General features: G+C 41.0%; 1 protein-coding gene across 2 annotated transcripts in view; it reads right to left on the reverse strand.

Annotated features, from left to right (window-relative positions):
• The window catches only part of LOC131258347 (uncharacterized), a 127,775-nt gene that overhangs the window by 89,426 nt on the left and 20,330 nt on the right, over nt 1-18,019 (reverse strand). For both annotated transcript variants that reach the window (XM_058259609.1, XM_058259610.1), the window contains exon 2: nt 1,895-3,292. In XM_058259609.1, the coding sequence (XP_058115592.1) occupies nt 1,895-3,138 (1,244 nt within the window). In that variant the 5' untranslated portion in view covers nt 3,139-3,292. The remainder of the gene's footprint in view (nt 1-1,894; nt 3,293-18,019) is intronic.

Below are 18,019 nucleotides of genomic sequence, written 5' to 3' on the forward strand. Positions count from 1 at the left end.
TGCACCTCCCAATTATCTCTGCTCTTGCATCCTCATCTTCTATATCTCAATACCTTTCAATCTACTCAGAAAGGACAATGGAGATTATCTATCAGTCTTCGCTTCTCACATCCATTATCATGACACACCAGCAAGATGCAAATTGTTCACGTCATCCCAAGGCCATTCACTCCAATGCTCAGAATTTTACTCATCATGCAGCCTGTTGCCTGCAGCATCCTCTCCCTAGTCCCTATAGCACACCAAGATCCTCTTGGCTATGCCCGTCGATAGTGAGCCTTTGCATATTTGAAGGCTACAAAAGATCCTAGGTGATATTCCATGATGGATGATCAGTATTTGGCTCTTATGAATAATGGCAATTGAAAGTTTGTTTCTCACTCTCCTCTGAAGAATGTTGCTGGAAGCACAGGGGTTTATAAGGAAATCGTAATATTGATTGTCCTATTGAACAGTTTGAGATGCACCTGGTTGCCAAAGGTATAATTAGCAGGATGGCTTAGACTTCAAAATTTTAGACCAGTGAAGAAGCTGACAGCAATATCCTTCAAAAAATATAATAATAATCATAAATGATGCTGCCAGCAATTCAAACTATTCTGTTTGTGGTTGTTACCTGATCCTTGCAAATTCAATAAATTGATATCAAGAATGTCTTTTACCATAATTCATTAATAGAAGAAATATGTGAGGTATCCTTATTGCCACTCCTCTCATCCAAGTATTCCTTACATCTTCTTTTGAAGATGATGATAGTTGATGGCAAGCTTGTCACGACTCCTATTTGCACTTGGAATCAAGCATCAACGTTTTTTATGGCTCTCCTCTGGATGATTCGTCACTCTATTGCAAAGTTATGAGTGATCCCCATCCTCACCTACCCAGCATTTCATGTGGTTGATTTGGTTTGTCAAATTATGCATGTTCCTGGCACTAAATATGTTGTTGTTCAGATATTTATATCATATCTTAAAAGAGAAGGAGGTCATTGATTTTGCTCATTCTTCAAGATTACCATTTGATATTCTTTCACAGAGTAATGCTCATTAGGCCATTTGTCCTGATGATCGTAGGTCAACTACTGGTTCATGCTATAGTTGCACGGAAGCGTGAAGCGAAGCAGCAACAAATTTGGGTGCAGTTGCTGGGAAGCATCTATTTCAAAATTGTAAACAAGTACGAATAGGTAGGAAGAGGGAGCGGGAGCAGGAGTCCAAAGAGCTATTCGAAGCAGGAGCACTAGCTAGTTAGAAGGATCCTCCAACTAAGGTTCATGCAGATGACATGGTCTGAGAGGTGTGCAAGAAAACAGTCTGTAATCTATCATTTTAGTGGGAACTAAAATAGCATGATCTTTGCCCATCACATATCTTTTTTTCTCAAACAAAATGGTAGTCAATTCTGCTATTTACATGTCTGCCAATGTTGAATTAGATGCACATACAAAGAAAAAGTTGACTACCATTCTTCAGAAAAAAAAAAAAAAATTTGTTACAGGACCACGTAGAGTTCCCTTTTTTCCCATGAGAGCTCAAATCACCAATGTCTTAACCAAAAGACCTCCCATGGATCATTTTTCGACTCAAAAGCATGTCATTTGTTACTTCACCAGGCACACTCTACTTAAAGAGTGTTAAGGGATAGAACTCTATTTCATCATTAGCATTCATAAGTGGAGTTATTTTGTTCTTTATCCTTTCCTTACATTCATGTCTTTTCATGTCAGTCTCGTAAAGAGATCTCATATAAAAAGCTTATGGTTAATTATTAAGGCATTAGTCAAATAAAATTAACTTTTCAACCTAGATAAAATTCAGCTGGGCCAACAACAAATGAGGTCTAAGGAAGTCAGTCCATATACAATTATTGAAGTTCACAAAGTAGTTGAAGGAACCTTTTAAAGTAGGCAACTGCAGGAACATTTACAGATGTGTTTAGCTGAAGTGACCCCTCCCAGAGCTTTTCGATAATCTTTGGAGCTACTTTTCCAGCATGTGGCATACTCTTTCCATCCAATTTAAGTGAAATATGAGAGGGATCATCCCTATGGTCAGGAGGTTTTCTCACAGGACTACCAGCACTTGAATGCTTTGCATTCTCTGCATTTGATTCACACCGCATATCCACAATTTTCATTTCCTGATCTTCAGATACCTGAGCTTTGTTATTCAGGTTTCCATCCTCTAGACATTTTTTATCGCAATTTGAGGATTTTGTAGGCATTGTCAACAGAGGGGTGAAAGAACCAAGCTGGCCTTCATCACTATCCGTCACATTGAAACCTGAAGTTGTATCTCGAGGAGAAGTTCCAGATCTAACTTCAGTTTTAGGATGCTGATAAGATCCATAAGCTTCCTTTCCTTCAGTGCCTACAGAAGGTTGGGAAGAGACACCAGTTTCAACACTTGAGATGTCTCTACTTCCTGCAGCATTCATATATTTATCAGTCCATTCAACATTGACGGAAGATCCAACTTTACGTAAGTCCAGAATGCAGGTTTTTGCATTTGCATTTTCATGATGAACGAACTCCTCACTGTTAATGGTTCTTGGTTGTGACTCTTCCAGGGCTGTCAGACTTCCACAAGGCACACTGAGTAAAGGATTAGCTGAGAGCACATTACTTTGGCCAAGGTTCATCCCATCTTTCAAACTGGGAAAATTACCAATCTTTTCCATGCAAAGATTGCCCGAACCAGAACGTGACTGAAATTTATTGGCTTCATGTTGGTGGGCCACATTATGTGCTACATTATGCTGAGCAAGGATCTCTCCAAGTGGAGACTTGTGAAAGAGAGAAGGTTGAATATGATGGGCCTCAAGAGGCTTTGTAATCTCACAACAATTATTCATTTTATCTATTGCATCTTTTTGGAATGGGAATTTTCCTAATTGAGAGCTTGTATTATTTGACCATTCTGCAAACTGAAAGTTTTGTTTCACTGCTTCTAGAGCATTTCCTTGCACATTTATCCCCACAACTGAACCAATGTTATGTTTTGGATTTGACTCCTTCAGAAGGAAATGAGTAAGGTTTCCTCTCAGATTGTCCCGAACCGACTGAGAGTTGCCATCAAAAGTTCCCCTACCTTGTTGATCAAGAAATGTTGCTTTTCTTTTTCTGGATGAGTCGGCCATGAAGTTCCTATCTGAAACACCAAAAGTAGGTCAAAGTTTCATTTTCTCGATACAAAAATCCCCAGGATATCATGTACTTCTATTTTTCATCCCACAATTTGTTGGTTCAACAGATCTTTGACGGACCCACATAGTGAAGACAACAATCCAGGATCTGCAGAAAAATAACAAAGCCATTTGAAACCAAGAAAAAGATACATAAAGCTCCCTATCTAGTACTTCCCATAGTTTGAATAAATAGAGAAGAAACAAAGAACTGCTAAAATTTGAGTCACCCTAATAACAAACCAGTAAGTGCAAGAACACAATAACATACAAAAGGAATAGCAGGTAATGACAAAGAAGAAAGAAAGGGAATCAGTCCTAAAGCAGATGTTACTGTCATGATCAGGAAAACTAAAAACCAAACTTAGTTGTCTGAGTTGAATCTATTTAATGGTATTGAAAGAGTATTGCAAAAAAAAAAAAAAAAAAAAAAAAAAAAAAAAAAAAAAAAAATAAAGAGAAGAAGAAGAAGAAGAAGAAAAGAAGAAGAAAAGAAAAGAAAAGAAAAAAAAGAAACAGAAAGGAAATGGAAAGAAAAGAAGAAGGGTTAACTACCAGGAAGCCAGTTCTAATGGATTCTCCGTAAGTTAACTATTACTAATTAAAATAATCAGAGGGCAATGGAACACAAGGGCAAATAATTGACTCAGCACATTGTCAAATGTCAGAATCGATACTTAAGGTATCCCAAGTCATCCAAAAAAAAAATATTGTGCCTTTCAACACCCAAGCTCTGGATAGAACTACAGAATGCAGCCTTAATTGTTAGCAATGACAGTAGAGACATGTTAAGTTGGGATCCCACCAAAACCTGCTTTGGCATGGCCAATTGAGCTAATGAGATCAGCCAATAGCGAGCAGATTCAATACTAGTGAGAAGTACTCTACCCAGTGTGATGCCAATTAGCCAGTCCCAGTTCCAGAAAAGGAGGGTTGATGTGAGGTTGGCAGAAGGTCACTGAACTATCACCCAGTAATCAATAGAATGTCAGATTCAAATCTTGTTTGGCGAAACAGAATTTGTAAAGGCAGCCCCAAATAGCTGAGGAAGTCTGCGAGTCATTAAGAATCCTTCCACATGGTTGCCAAATGAAAGCAAAACGAAGATGCACTGATGTAGAACGTGTCATAGATTGATTCCTAGCATGGTTTGGCCAAAAGAAGGTGAACCGTAAATTGACCATAACTTTTGATCTGGGTATCGTTATGGGGCACACAACCAATCAATCTTTACTGAAACAGGCCATCCGAGGTGAACCGACCACAACGTGGGTCGCATCTATCCGTTTCGTCAAAAAACACGCGTTTTCAGCTCAAAAACGAATTTTTAAGGACAATTCCTAGTTTTAGTAATTCCGATTTTTAATATTTTTTATTTTTTAGAGCTTTAATATTTCTTCTTTTTAAGAAATAACTTGTAATAATATTAGGACTCTTCTAGTAAAAGTTTATTTTGAATTTTTATTTTTAGAAATTAGGCTTTAGAAGAGTTTTATTAGAATTAGGATTTTTATTAGAGTTGGAATTTTACTATTTTTAGTAATTACGAATTTTAGGAATTTAGGTTGGAGTTTGATTTTGAAACTTCTTCCTAGTTTTCGTATCACTATTTAAGAAATTGTAAATTCATTTTTATTATCTACCCAATGAAATTTTGAATTTCTAGAATTTATTTCTATTTTCTTATTTTCCCTCGCGGATTTGAGGTATCTCTGTGAGGAGTCCAGAGAAGCTCCGTGGATTCGGAGTAATTATCCCCTTGAGAAAGACGGTGATCGACCTCAACACGTCCTCCCCTGCGTCATGTGCACACTGTAACAAGAATGTATCCACTGACATGTGACAAGGAAACAATTAAATGCCACTCCTTAAAACCTGCATGCAGTATGCTAACAAAACAAGAAATGCATTGACAAGTCCAGCTGATTATCTCATTAGGCATCAATAATTCAATATCTTCAGACCTAAATGCTTCTCTGGATTTGTGACTCTTTGATGCCTACTTTTTAATTGATTATTAAATGTCACGAATTGGGGCTTATACGCTGAATTGAACCTTGGTTGCTCAAATAAATTAAAACTCTAGTCAAATCTCTCATATGCACTTAAAGAATGTGACTTATAAAACTTGTAGCTCGAAAATGTCATAAATATCTGTATTGAGCCGTATGCAAATACTTTAGAGAGAGAGAGATGTTTGCATACAGTGTTGGACTTGGATGTGAACTTCTAGGGGTACAAATGGATCAGGTCAACTGGTCTAACCGCTTCTCAGGTGGGTTTGGACCAGCATAAATGGGTAGTGGGTTAGACTCAGGTTTGAAAATGTGGCCCGTTTAAGATAGGTCGGGCTTGGGTTGAACCATACCCAACCCGACTGCGCATATGGCTTATCAATGGGCTAGGCCAGATGAACCTGGCCAAAAACCCAAAACAAATTAACAAATGAAAAGTATAGATATATACACATGATGTTCATATGTTTTTGCGCAACTTTTGGCCCCACATTCCATTCTTAAACCCAAGCATTGTCGTGTTAGGTCAGGTTGGATCAAACGAGCCCAACCCAATTACAATTAAATGGATTGGATCATACCAGGCTTGGTGACACAGGACAGCCCTAATTATGATGCATGCTCATGGAGATAATTAAACAGCGGAAATAAAAGGAATAAATGATCTAAAATTCTAACAGTAATCATCATAACTGAGAAAATCATAAAGGAAACATGCAATGGAGCGGGCCATCACTACAACCATGAATTATGGAATTCAATTACTACTTAGGTTGGATCCGGCGAGGGATGAGACCTCCCGATCTTGCATGGTCACACCCAATCGATCAATGAAGATCACTAGTCCGAAGAACCAAGAAGTTTCTCGGATTAGGGATTTAGGGTTTAGATCGGTTCTCAAGATTTTGATCGAAAAAGAATTAGCCAAAACTAGAAAATAAAAGGAAGAAAATTATTACCTTGAAGAAGTTGGAGGGACACAAGAAGAAATTAGAAGAAGAAGATCAAGGGGAGAGAAGAAGGACCATTAGAGAGAAGAGAGGAAGGAGGCAACCAAAGGGTTTGCTTTTCATTAATCAATAGTTGAAATTCGAGTTTAGGGCTTTACCCCACTTAAATAAGCAAATAAAGACATAAAATTACTAAAATACCCCTAGGATAAGTAAATAAAGACATAAAATTACTAAAAGACCCCTAACTAACATAAGTACGAGAAAGTTTGGGCGCTCGGTCTTCTTTCTCCAATCTTCTTTCACATGTGTCTTCCCTGAGTGGGGTCTTCTATATGTCCAATCACATGTGAAAGGTCTTCATCTCTTCAATAGTCGCCTATCCACAAGGACGACAATTGTGGTTGGCACTTTCTTCGTTGGTACACCTTGAATGCGCTTGTGTCCGCATCAATTCCCCTCGGGTGAGAAAAACTCGACTCCGACGAGTTGAAACTTTTGTGGCGCTCGAGTAGATCTGGATCAATACCCTGCAATGCGTCGCCCGACAGCCACGTAGATTCAGACGATGGTTTGTTCTTCCACTTGACAAGATACCTTTGGAAACCCCCATCTCTCGTGGATACTATCTCGTCATCCAAGATTTCCTCAATTGCTTCTTTATGGGTAATGGGTGGAGGAGGGGGTGGAAGGGGTTGGGTAGCAAACTCAAAAAAAAGCCATGAAAGGGACGATGTATCAACAATGGGAGTATGGGCACGGACTAGATCTTCCACATTAAAAGTTAGATTACTGCTCATTTCAGGTGGAAGGTCAACACGATACGCGTTGGACCCAACCTTTTGTAATATCTTGAATGGTCCAGCACTACGCGCTTGTAATTTCTTTGCAGATCCTTGAGAGAATCGCTCTGGCCTTATTCGCACCATTACAGTCTCCTTCTTGAAATTCTTGCACTCTATGATGAGAATCAGCTGAAACTTTATAATCATCATTGCTTTTATTTAACCGCTGTCTAATATGTGCATGCAAATCATGAATATGGCGTGCGAATGCATCGGCTGACTCAGAAGACCTTTGGGTAACAGACATAGGTAAGAGATCTATGGGCATAACCACTTACAATTTCAAAAGGACTCAACCCTGTAGATCTATTAACTGACCCATTATAAGCAAGTTCAGCAGTTGGTAAAATTAGGTCCCAAGTCTTAACATGTTCACCCACTAGACAACGTAGAAGATTTCCAAGGCTACGGTTTACCACTTCAGTTTGACCATCTGTTTGTGGGTGGTAAGTAGTAGAAAATTGCAAACGAGTTCCCATAATGTGCCACAGTGTCTTCCAAAAATAGCTAGTAAATCGAACATCACGATCAGACACTATGGTTTTAGGTAACCCATGGAGACGCACCACACCATCAAAAAAGAGACGAGCAACATGAGACGCATCTGACGTCTTCGAACATGGGAGGAAATGCGTCATTTTAGAAAAATGGTCCACAACGACAAAAACGGAATCGTGCTTTTTTATAGTCTTGGGAAGCCCGAGCACGAAGTCCATACTAATGTCCTGCCACGGAGCATGTGGCACTGGCAATGGCGTGTAGAGCCCGGTATTTTGCTTTCTTTGCTTTGCCAGCTTACATGTTCGACACTGCCCTAAAACTTTGGCTACGTCTCGCTTGAGGCTTGGCCAATAGAAACGATCTTCCACGAGAGCAATAGTCTTATCACGACCAAAATGGCCAGCTATCCCTCCTGAATGAAGCTCCCAGATGAGGAATTCACGAAGGGACATACGGGGAATACAAAGTCTGTCTCCCTTGAAAAGAAAGTCATCTTTAAGAACATGTTCACCCATAATATGCTGGTCACTAGAGAGCGACGCGTAAGTACCCCCAAAATCAGGACATGTGGGGTATTCATCTTTCAGTTGCTCAAATCCGACTACCTCTACACTCAAGGAGTTGAGCAACGCCACTCTCCTACTAAGGGCATCCGCTGGTTTGTTTTCAACCCCGGCCTTGTGTTTCAAAACAAACGAATATTCCTGAAGAAACGCTACCCACTTGGCATGCATTGAGTTGAGTTTCTTCTGAGAATGCAAATATCTCAAAGCCTCATGGTCAGAAAACAAAACGAATTCTTGCGGTAGGAGGTAGTGTCGCCAATGTCTCAGAGATTGCACTACCGCATAAAATTCTTTGTCGTAAGTGGAGTATTTTTGTTTTGCCTCATTCAGTTTCTCACTGAAATAGGCCACTGGGTGTCCTTCTTGACTCAACACTCCACCTATACCGACACCAGACGCATCGCACGCTACTACAAAGACTTTAGAAAAGTCAGGTAGACGCATGACAGGAGCTTCCACCATCTTGCCCTTAATTTCTTTAAAAGCCTTGACGGCGGCTTTAGACCACACGAACTCTCCATTTTTCATGCACTCGGTAATGGGAGCCATGATCGTGCTAAAACCCCTAATGAACCGACGATAAAAAGTTGCTAGGCCGTGAAAACTTCGCACCTCATGAATGTTCCTTGGTTCTGGCCACTCAACTATGGCCCTGACTTTTTCAAGGTCTGCGCGCATCCCTTCAGATGACACTATAAATCCTAAGAACGCAACTTGGCTAGACATGAATGCACATTTCTTAAGATTAGCGTACAACTTTTCCTTCCTAAGGACACTACAGACCTTCTTTAAATGTTCAAGGTGTAATTCCTTAGTGGTACTATAAATAAGAATATCGTCAAAGTACACCACTAGGAATTTTTTCATGAACGGCCTCAAAGTTTGTGTCATCACCCGCATGAAAGTACTGGGTGCATTAGTCAAGCCGAAGGGCATGACCAACCACTCATATAGCCCATCTTTCGTCTTAAACGCCGTCTTCCACTCATCTCCTGGGCATATACGAAACTCTTGAGGTCTAACTTAGAGAATATAGTGGACCTGGCCATCATGTCAAGCATATCATCAAGTCTAGGTATAGGGAACCTATACTTGACAGTAATTTTGTTTATGGCACGGCTGTCCACACACATGCGCCACGTGCCGTCTTTCTTTGGCGTCAATAATGCAGGCACGGCACACGGGCTCATACTCTCTTGGATGAAACCCTTTTGCAGAAGCTCATCAACTTGCTTCTTCAATTCTGCATGCGCTACAGGGTTCATCCTGTAGTGAGGAAGGTTCGGTAGAGTAGACCCTGGGACAAGATCAATGGCATGCTATATGTCCCTCATAGGTGGCAACTCATTCGGTAAGTCTTCAGGAAATACATCACTATATTCCTTCAGGACCGAGGTCACCTCACAGGGCAACTCTGATGGAACCTCAGGTGTAATTTCTCTAGCCACAAGGGCATACACCATAGAATCCTCCTTAGCCTCTTTTTCAAACTCTCTTGCGCTGATTATATGTAAAGACTTAGGTTTGGATTTCCCCATTTCTCTAGGCTCACTTGCCTTCTCATCCTTCTTCTTCCCTAGTGTATTCTCAGGTGGCATGGGATTAAGTTTGATCTTTTTACCATTATACATAAAAGTACACGCATTCAAACGGCCAAAGATCGTGACATCATTATCGAATAGCCACGGTCTACCTAGTATAACATGTCTCACATCCATACGTAAAACACCACACCACAGGGACTCTTTGTATGACCCAAACTCGATGGGGACTAGACATTGCTGGGTGACAGGTAGGGATGTCTTGTCAACCCAAGAAACTTTATATGGGTCTGGATGAGGTGTGGATTTCAGTTTTAAGCGATCTAAGGTGCTAGTGGAAATCACATTCTGACAACTTCCACTGTCCACTATCACCTTACAATTCTTTTCACCACACTTGGCAAAAGTGTAGAAGATAGTGCTTCGACGCCAGTCAGCACTACTTCTAGACTGAGCTAACACACGCCTGACTACTGCAAGCGTTGCTTCTCCATCCACGTCTTCTTCATCAGTAAGTCCTCCTTCAGGGTGATACTCTTCAACTTCATAATCACCCTGGTCATCTCCACCCTCGTGGGACTCGCCTATAACTAAGGCTCTCCCACGACTCTTCGTAGGACACTGATTAGACATGTGGCCAAGGTTGCCACACTCATAGCACCTCACTTGGCTCATGTTACTAGGACCGGCACCAAGAACCCCTTTGCCCTTGTCCTCCCTAGGCCTAGGCGGAATGGTCGCTCGTGCCCTAGGTTGACTACCAATATTAGGTCTAGTTCCTTGGGAACTAGATCTAGCACTGGAGTCTCGGGACTCAAAACGACGAATGACAGGAGCCTTCAGATATTGCTCTAACTCCTGCACGACTTGATATGCTTCATCTAAGTCCGTTAAGGGCCAAGTAATAAGCTCGCGCTGAAGATCCGCACAAAGGCCCGTCTTGAAACACGAGAGCGTTACTAGAGGGTCTTCTCGGATATCACATCGCATCACATACTCTTCAAATTTAGCGATGCAGTCAGCAGCAGGCATTGACCCTTGGCGTAAGGATTGCCATTGGTCAAGGAGCTTCTGACGGTATGAGAGAGGAAGGTACTTCTCCTTCAACTTCTCTTTCATCTCATACCAATGTGTGATAGGGGCTCTACCAACTCTCTCTATCCTACGCTCGGTGTTGGTTTAAAAGAGCTTGGCTTGACCCACAAGCTTCATCTTAGCAAACCGCATTTGACGGTTTTCCGACATGCCATACCACTCAAAGTAGTGGTCCATGTCAGCAACCCAGTCAAGGAACGCCTTGGGATCCAAGCGCCCATCAAAACTCGGGGCCTCAACTCTCACACTCTTCATCGCACGCTCATCTGGATCATAACGGTCTTGATGACCACATGTAGCTCGTGCCTCTCGCACCACACCACGACCGTTACCACGATCTCTATCCTCACTACCACCACGTGTGGCAGCACGTTCTTCAATGATTCCTTCCACTTGGGAGTATGCATCTTCCCCTACAGCGGGGTTTTCTTTTTGGGACGCCTCTAGTTGCTCCACCTTAGTCATGGTAGTGGTAATTTGGTTCTCAAGGCAGGCAAACTCACGCCTTTGACCCGCTTCTAGGGCGGTTATCTTTTATATCAATTGAGCAAGTTGCTCAGATAACTGCTCGTTATTCATGGTAGGTTGAAGTCCGAAACCTCTACCTCTTCTCGTGGGCATACAATGAAGACTTGAACCAAACTCTACCTAACTAGACTACTAGGTGTTATGACTTTCAAGATGAATGCGATGAATGCAAAACTACTATGAACTGACACAATTAAGTTGAAACAGGAAACAACTCAAATCTGGAAATTTTCCAGATTAGGAACTTTCTAAAATTGAAAAGTTTCTAAACCTGGAACTTTCCTAAGTTAAACCTAAAAATCGAAACCCTAATTTGATAACTCGATCTAGACAAAAACCATGCAAGCCTAGGCTTTGATACCAAATTTGACGCAGGACAGCCCTAATTATGATGCATGCTCATGGAGATAATTAAACAGCGGAAATAAAAGGAATAAATGATCTAAAATTCTAACAGTAATCATCATAACTGAGAAAATCATAAAGGAAACATGCAATGGAGCGGGCCATCACTACAACCATGAATTATGGAATTCAATTACTACTTAGGTTGGATCCGGCGAGGGATGAGACCTCCCGATCTTGCATGGTCACACCCAATCGATCAATGAAGATCACTAGTCCGAAGAACCAAGAAGTTTCTCGGATTAGGGATTTAGGGTTTAGATCGGTTCTCAAAATTTTGATCAAAAAAGAATTAGCCAAAACTGGAAAATAAAAGGAAGAAAATTATTACCTTGAAGAAGTTGGAGGGAACAAGAAGAAATTAGAAGAAGAAGATCAAGGGGAGAGAAGAAGCACCATTAGAGAGAAGAGAGGAAGGAGGCAACCAAAGGGTTTGCTTTTCATTAATCAATCGTTGAAATTCGAGTTTGGGGCTTTAGCCCACTTAAATAAGCAAATAAAGACATAAAATTACTAAAATACCCCTAGAATAAGTAAATAAAGACATAAAATTACTAAAAGACCCCTAACTAAGTCAAAAACACACAAATAACATAAGTACGGGAAAGTTTGGACGTTCGGTCTTCTTTCTCCAATCTTCTTTCACATGTGTCTTCCCTGAGTGGGGTCTTCTATATGTCCAATCACATGTGAAAGGTCTTCATCTCCTCAATAGTCGCCTATCCACAAGGACGACACTTGTGGTTGGCGCTTTCTTCGTTGGTACACCTTGAATGCGCTTGTATCCGCATCACTTGGGTTTGATGAATTTTAAGCAATGTTTTCAATATCAATATCGACGGATATATCTCACCCTTAGGATATGGAAACATATCGGTTATCGCATGGGAAACATTGGATGTATCATGTAATGTTTTGCTGTTTTTCAGGAAAATTGGGAAATTAGTCGAATTTTTCAATGGAGCTTCAAGGTAATGATTTAAAATTTTTTAAAATTAATTTTTTTTTTAAAAAAAAAAAGACATCATTACACACCAAAAAATCAAAAGATCACAAAAAACACATGCACATAATAAGTTTCCTTTGTGTAAGGTCCGAAACTATGTGGTGTCTAAGAGAAGAGAAGCAACTATATTAAAAATCAATTCATATATTTACAAATCTAAGAAATGGATTAGAAGTGGAAGATTTGACCGGGGGGGGGGGGGGTGCCATTTTATATTTATCGATGATACTATCATATTCATCGATACATTGCGATAATATTGTCAACATTCAAAAGTCCTGCAACTTTATGTAGGTTTCACATCACTGAGGTGCGATATCGATAATATTGTGTGATATCAATAATATCGGTCGATATTATCGATATTGCAAACATTGATTTTAAGAACGTTGGCTTAAGCCACAAGGTAATGAGTTGCAAGTAGAGTTTAGTCTGGAATTCTTAGCCCATTTATTAAACGGGCCAGACCCAACCCGAACCTGACCCATTGCCACCCCTGTGGACTTTCGCATACAATGGTTTCCTTCCCGTCAATGTGTTGCTTGTTTAGAACATCGAGTTGTGCAAAAGGTGAGCCACCCCATACAGATCACATGGGCTAAAATTAGACAAGCCCACTCGTTGGTGGGAGACACCGGAACTTTGAATTATACTATCATTTGTCCATTGATTTCGACAGAACGGCCCACCTGATGAGTGGACCAACCTGGTTTTGTGCCCCATATGGTCTTTATGATGCAGCCCAACCTTCACATGGCCCGGATGTTCTAAAAAAGTGACACTTTAGGGGGAAATAAAGCATCTATAGCGTCAACAGAGCATTTGGTCGTAGAAATATAGCCTTCCTCCTCGGGAATGGGAATTGGATCAGATTCTGGACGATTGTTTGGTGCAACGAGAGGCCACTTTAGGATGTTTCCCCAAGAATAGCCACCCTTGCCCCGGATCATGGCATTACAGTTTCTCGATGCTTCTCTTCTTGCAGGAGTATGATTGTATGGTGTCCTCCTTGTCGTAGGAATCTTTCAGACGCAGAGGCTTCGGAGTACATCGGTTTGTTCGAGCATCTTAAGCTCGTTGTTCCTTCAACTCATGATGAGGATTCCCTAATATGGAAAGGTTATCGTTCCGGGAACTTCTCTGCTTGTTCATTTTTCAAGTCTATGGCAGAATCAGATGGTGACACCAGCCCTTCGCATCCATCCCACCACTGGTTTTATGGTTCATTGTCCTTTTACTCGTATAGAAGTCGTTCCTAGCCATGTTACAAATATCTTGGGTCATGGATGAATTGGTTGACGTCCTCCAATGGGCATGGCATGGAGGATGTGGCAAAAAAGCTAGGAAAATAGCTTAAAGACTCCTCATTATGGCCATCTTTTGGGCCATTTGGAAGGAGAGGAGTGAACACTGCTTCAAGAATGGGGGGAGCTCGATGGAAAGTGTGATAGGCGTTATCAAAAGTTTTGTAAAAAGTTGGGCCCCCTGTGTCAATGTAGCCAAAGTTGTGTCTCTCTCTTGTGGGCTGTTAGTGTTGCATTCTTATATTATTTCCCCGCCTTTTGGTGGGTTTTTCAATAACAATTTTTGTTGACTCTCAAAAAAAAAAAAAAGGAAAGAAAGCACTAAGTTAATAGAGAAGATGCGAACATTTTACTTAAAATCGCATGAAAAATTCTCCTCCCAGCTTTATACATTGAGCTATATACAGTTTGAACGCCTACACAAGATCAGCTACTTCTCAATCTATTTGATTTAGGAGTGTTCTCCGCATTAAGGTAATTTTGCCCCACCTAAGCACATCCATATAGTTTCTATTTAAAAGAAAAAACAATATATGGAGAAAAGTACCCATCACAATGTTACATAAGATTTAAATGAACACTCATACCTCATTGACTAAAAATGTTATATCGCTTCACCTAAGTCCAGCGTTTAGTAGTGCCTATCAAGGTTATAAATTAATTAACCAGTAGAGTAGGCTGAGGTCCTTTGGTGTTTGTTGTTTCCGTATGATGTCATGTCAGTCCACAAGACAGGAGAGGATTCGGAGGAAGCCACTAAAAGTCTTAGAGGCTTAAAAATTGGTAGAACCAAGGCAAAGTGCTTATAATGCAACTTTATTAAGATAGTCACAGGGGGTTTTCTTAAAATTGATGGCCAAGAGATCCCGTAAAGTGATCTATGTCGGTACCTTGCTCTATTCAAAAGGATGGAGTGATGAGGATGTTTTCAATAGAGTTAGAGTTGGGATGATGAAGTGGGGATGTGCCTCTGGAGTGTTGTGTAATCGCCAAAAGGGATGACAAAGGATTGTTCACTTATCAAAGGCCTTTGATACAATTGATTGGGTGAACAGGATTCATAAAGGCAACACCAATAGCTGAAATAAGGCTATGATGATGACGATTATGATACTTTTCATCCATGGAGTGTCAAGACTTTGATGACCCAAATAAGCATGACATGTTTTTAAGTAAGACTCACACTGGTGTTCAAATTCCTTTTTGTTAGTATTGCTAATTGTTTACATATCTAGTTATCTACATAACAAGCTTAGCAACAAGGTCCATATCATAGTTTGTGCCGATAGAAAAATGGGAGCATTGGAGTTTTCTTAACGTCTACCTAGAAAAGTCACTCAGGTGTATTTATTACAAGTTTAGCGACACGGATCAAATCGAACTTTTTGCCAAGAGAAAAAATCAGAGCAATTGAAGTTTGCTTAACTTCTACATAGAAAAGTACCTCAACGGATACTTGATACTAAGTTTCTTTGAAATTCAGTTTAGTGTCTAGGTTTCTCTCCCATCATTGCAAGCACCAATTAGGCAATTACTGTTATACACATTGGCAAAAAAGTATTTAATGAGTATTAAGATACATTTATGGTCATATTGATTCGAATTGTTCGGAGCGACTTTTTCATCATTGTCTAAAATAATCCAATTCCAATAACACTTGATGATTCTGTTTTCTTTTGGCCTCGTGCCCTTCAATAAAATTCATCCTTCAAAAAAAAAAAAAAAAACATTTATGAGAATCTGGTATTTCCTTCACTCATGTAAGCAGATGATTTTCTGATATAAATGAATTGCATGCACACAATGTAATAGTGCTAAGAAATGTCAATGGTCGCAAACAGAGTTCATGTCATGCAATTTACATCTGATATCCATCTACCAGTGGCCTCATATGCCCTCTGCTAAAGATGTGAGTCACAAGGCAAGCCATTGATGAATATGCTTAAGGGACCCAGACATAAAATCCGCACGTTATCTACAGGTGATCCTAACAAAGTAACTTGAAAAGTTGCATGGCACATCAGGATTATGTTAGAATCGATACATCATGGAGGTTGGGAGGAATAATGTGCAGTTTGTCGCAAACAATGGGAGAGCATTTGTAAAGGCGGGGAAGGAGTTGATGAAGAAGTACAACCTAAACCAAAACCCCTGTGCAGCCTATTACATTGGTTTGATGCTTGAGGTGATAGGGGATAGACCTGCAATCAAGAGTATGATTGTCGATGCTTGGGCAATTACAAATTCCATCTACAATCACACTTGGCTATTGGTCTAGATGCCTCGAAAGGGGTGGCGGTCCGTTCGCTAAAAATTCCATTGCCTTAAAAGCCTCTTAAACCATAAGCAGGGGTTGAGAGAGCTCTTTTGCTCAAAAGAGTACTCACAATGGATTCAAAGTGGCTAAAATGAAGCATGGAAGATCGAGGATATTGCTTTGAGCAACTCTCTCTGAGATCACGTGTGTCATGTGATGAGTATTCTGGAACACATATACAGAGTGCTAACAACGGTGGATAACAAGATATATCCGTTGATGGGTTCCATGTACAAGTCTATGTGGTACATGAAAGACGTCATCAAGGCTAAAGCCTCGAGTGCATATCAATGGGTGCACACAATAATTGATGACCAATAGAAAGGGACTCTCAAGCACCCACTTCACAAAGTTGGTATGCAAGTTAATTTTTTTGTTTCAATACCTTACCGGTTGTTTGCATAATATAGACTTGTATGGTTCTTTTCTTAACACTAATATGTGAAGGTGCATCATGTTGAGTTTCAACATACTTCCTGAACCCCAAGTACCATTACAATCGTAAACTCGACAAGGATAACAACTTAAAGAGAGCATTGCACGAAGTCTACGAGAAGTTATTCCCATTTATCCGGGAAAAGCCCATTTCTGTTAAAGTCCCTTGATATACATCAATACACCATCCTCTAATGGCTCATTGCTTTTAAAACAAGTGGTTGTTTGACATGGTATCAGAGCGGAAGGTCTTGTGTTCGAATCCCGGGAGCAGCAATTATGCCTCCCTAATATATTCTCCCTTGGAGGAGAGTGACCACAAGATCAAGCCCCTGAACAATAACGAGATATGGATCTATAATAAACAAGGGATGAAACTAGATCAAATGGTGACAGCAAGCGGCTTGTTCAACAATGGGTTGATAAATTCTGTAAGGAAGAAGGAAGACGGTTCTTTCTTCATAAGAGAGGAGGCTTGGCTCATGATCTAGGTATCCCTCTTAAACTAGGTAAGGGGGTCTTCATGGCTATAGGCAAATTGTATAGGGAGGTGGTAGCCATTGATGAAGGCACAGAGGCTGGAGAAAATACCAGTGCAGTAAGCCTCTGCATCGGGAAGAAGAAGGTGTTGCACAAACCAAAATCAGTGACACTGAGTGTCAGAGAGGCACACCTGCAGCTAAAGGTTGAAAGGATGAGGGTGTGGGGTGCTCCATGTAGGTGGGAGGATGTTAGGAAGAGAAGAGAGGATGCAACTCAGCTGGTCACGGCCAAAGGTGGCAGGAAGGGAGAAGGAGCATCGTTTTCGAGTACCAGCAAAGTACCAAACAAGGGAGGGGTGTCATGCTCAAAGTTGGTTGGCAGAAGGTAGGTGAACATGTGGTGTGCCTAGCTCAATCTATGGTGTCGGGTATTCTGAGGGTGCTGCAAACGAAAGTTACTCTCCTACCAACGGATACATGGTGCGTGTTGATGTTTCGCACAAGGCAGATTGGTGCACATGTGCCCAGGAGGCCAATTCTCGCAACTCAACGAACGGGGCATGTAGCAACGTCGGGTGGAAGCGCGGGCTCAGGAAGAGGAATGGGCACACATGGAGGCTCTAGTTGAGGTTCCAAGTGAGGCTCAGGTGCTAGAGCATGTCTCGAAGAGAGTTTTTGCACCACTTGGCACTTCAAGACTTGCATCGCCTTAACTATGACGTTGGAGCCACGTGGTGGCCTCGAGAAGTGCTCCAGTCTAGAAGGGGAAGGAGACACGTGGCGACTCGATTCAACATATTAATTCAAGAGGAATAGCGCAGCTTGACACGTGGATGCTTACGACAG

This window comes from Magnolia sinica, chromosome 10 (genome assembly GCF_029962835.1).
Source record: "Magnolia sinica isolate HGM2019 chromosome 10, MsV1, whole genome shotgun sequence".
In the NCBI taxonomy this organism is placed as follows: domain Eukaryota; kingdom Viridiplantae; phylum Streptophyta; class Magnoliopsida; order Magnoliales; family Magnoliaceae; genus Magnolia; species Magnolia sinica.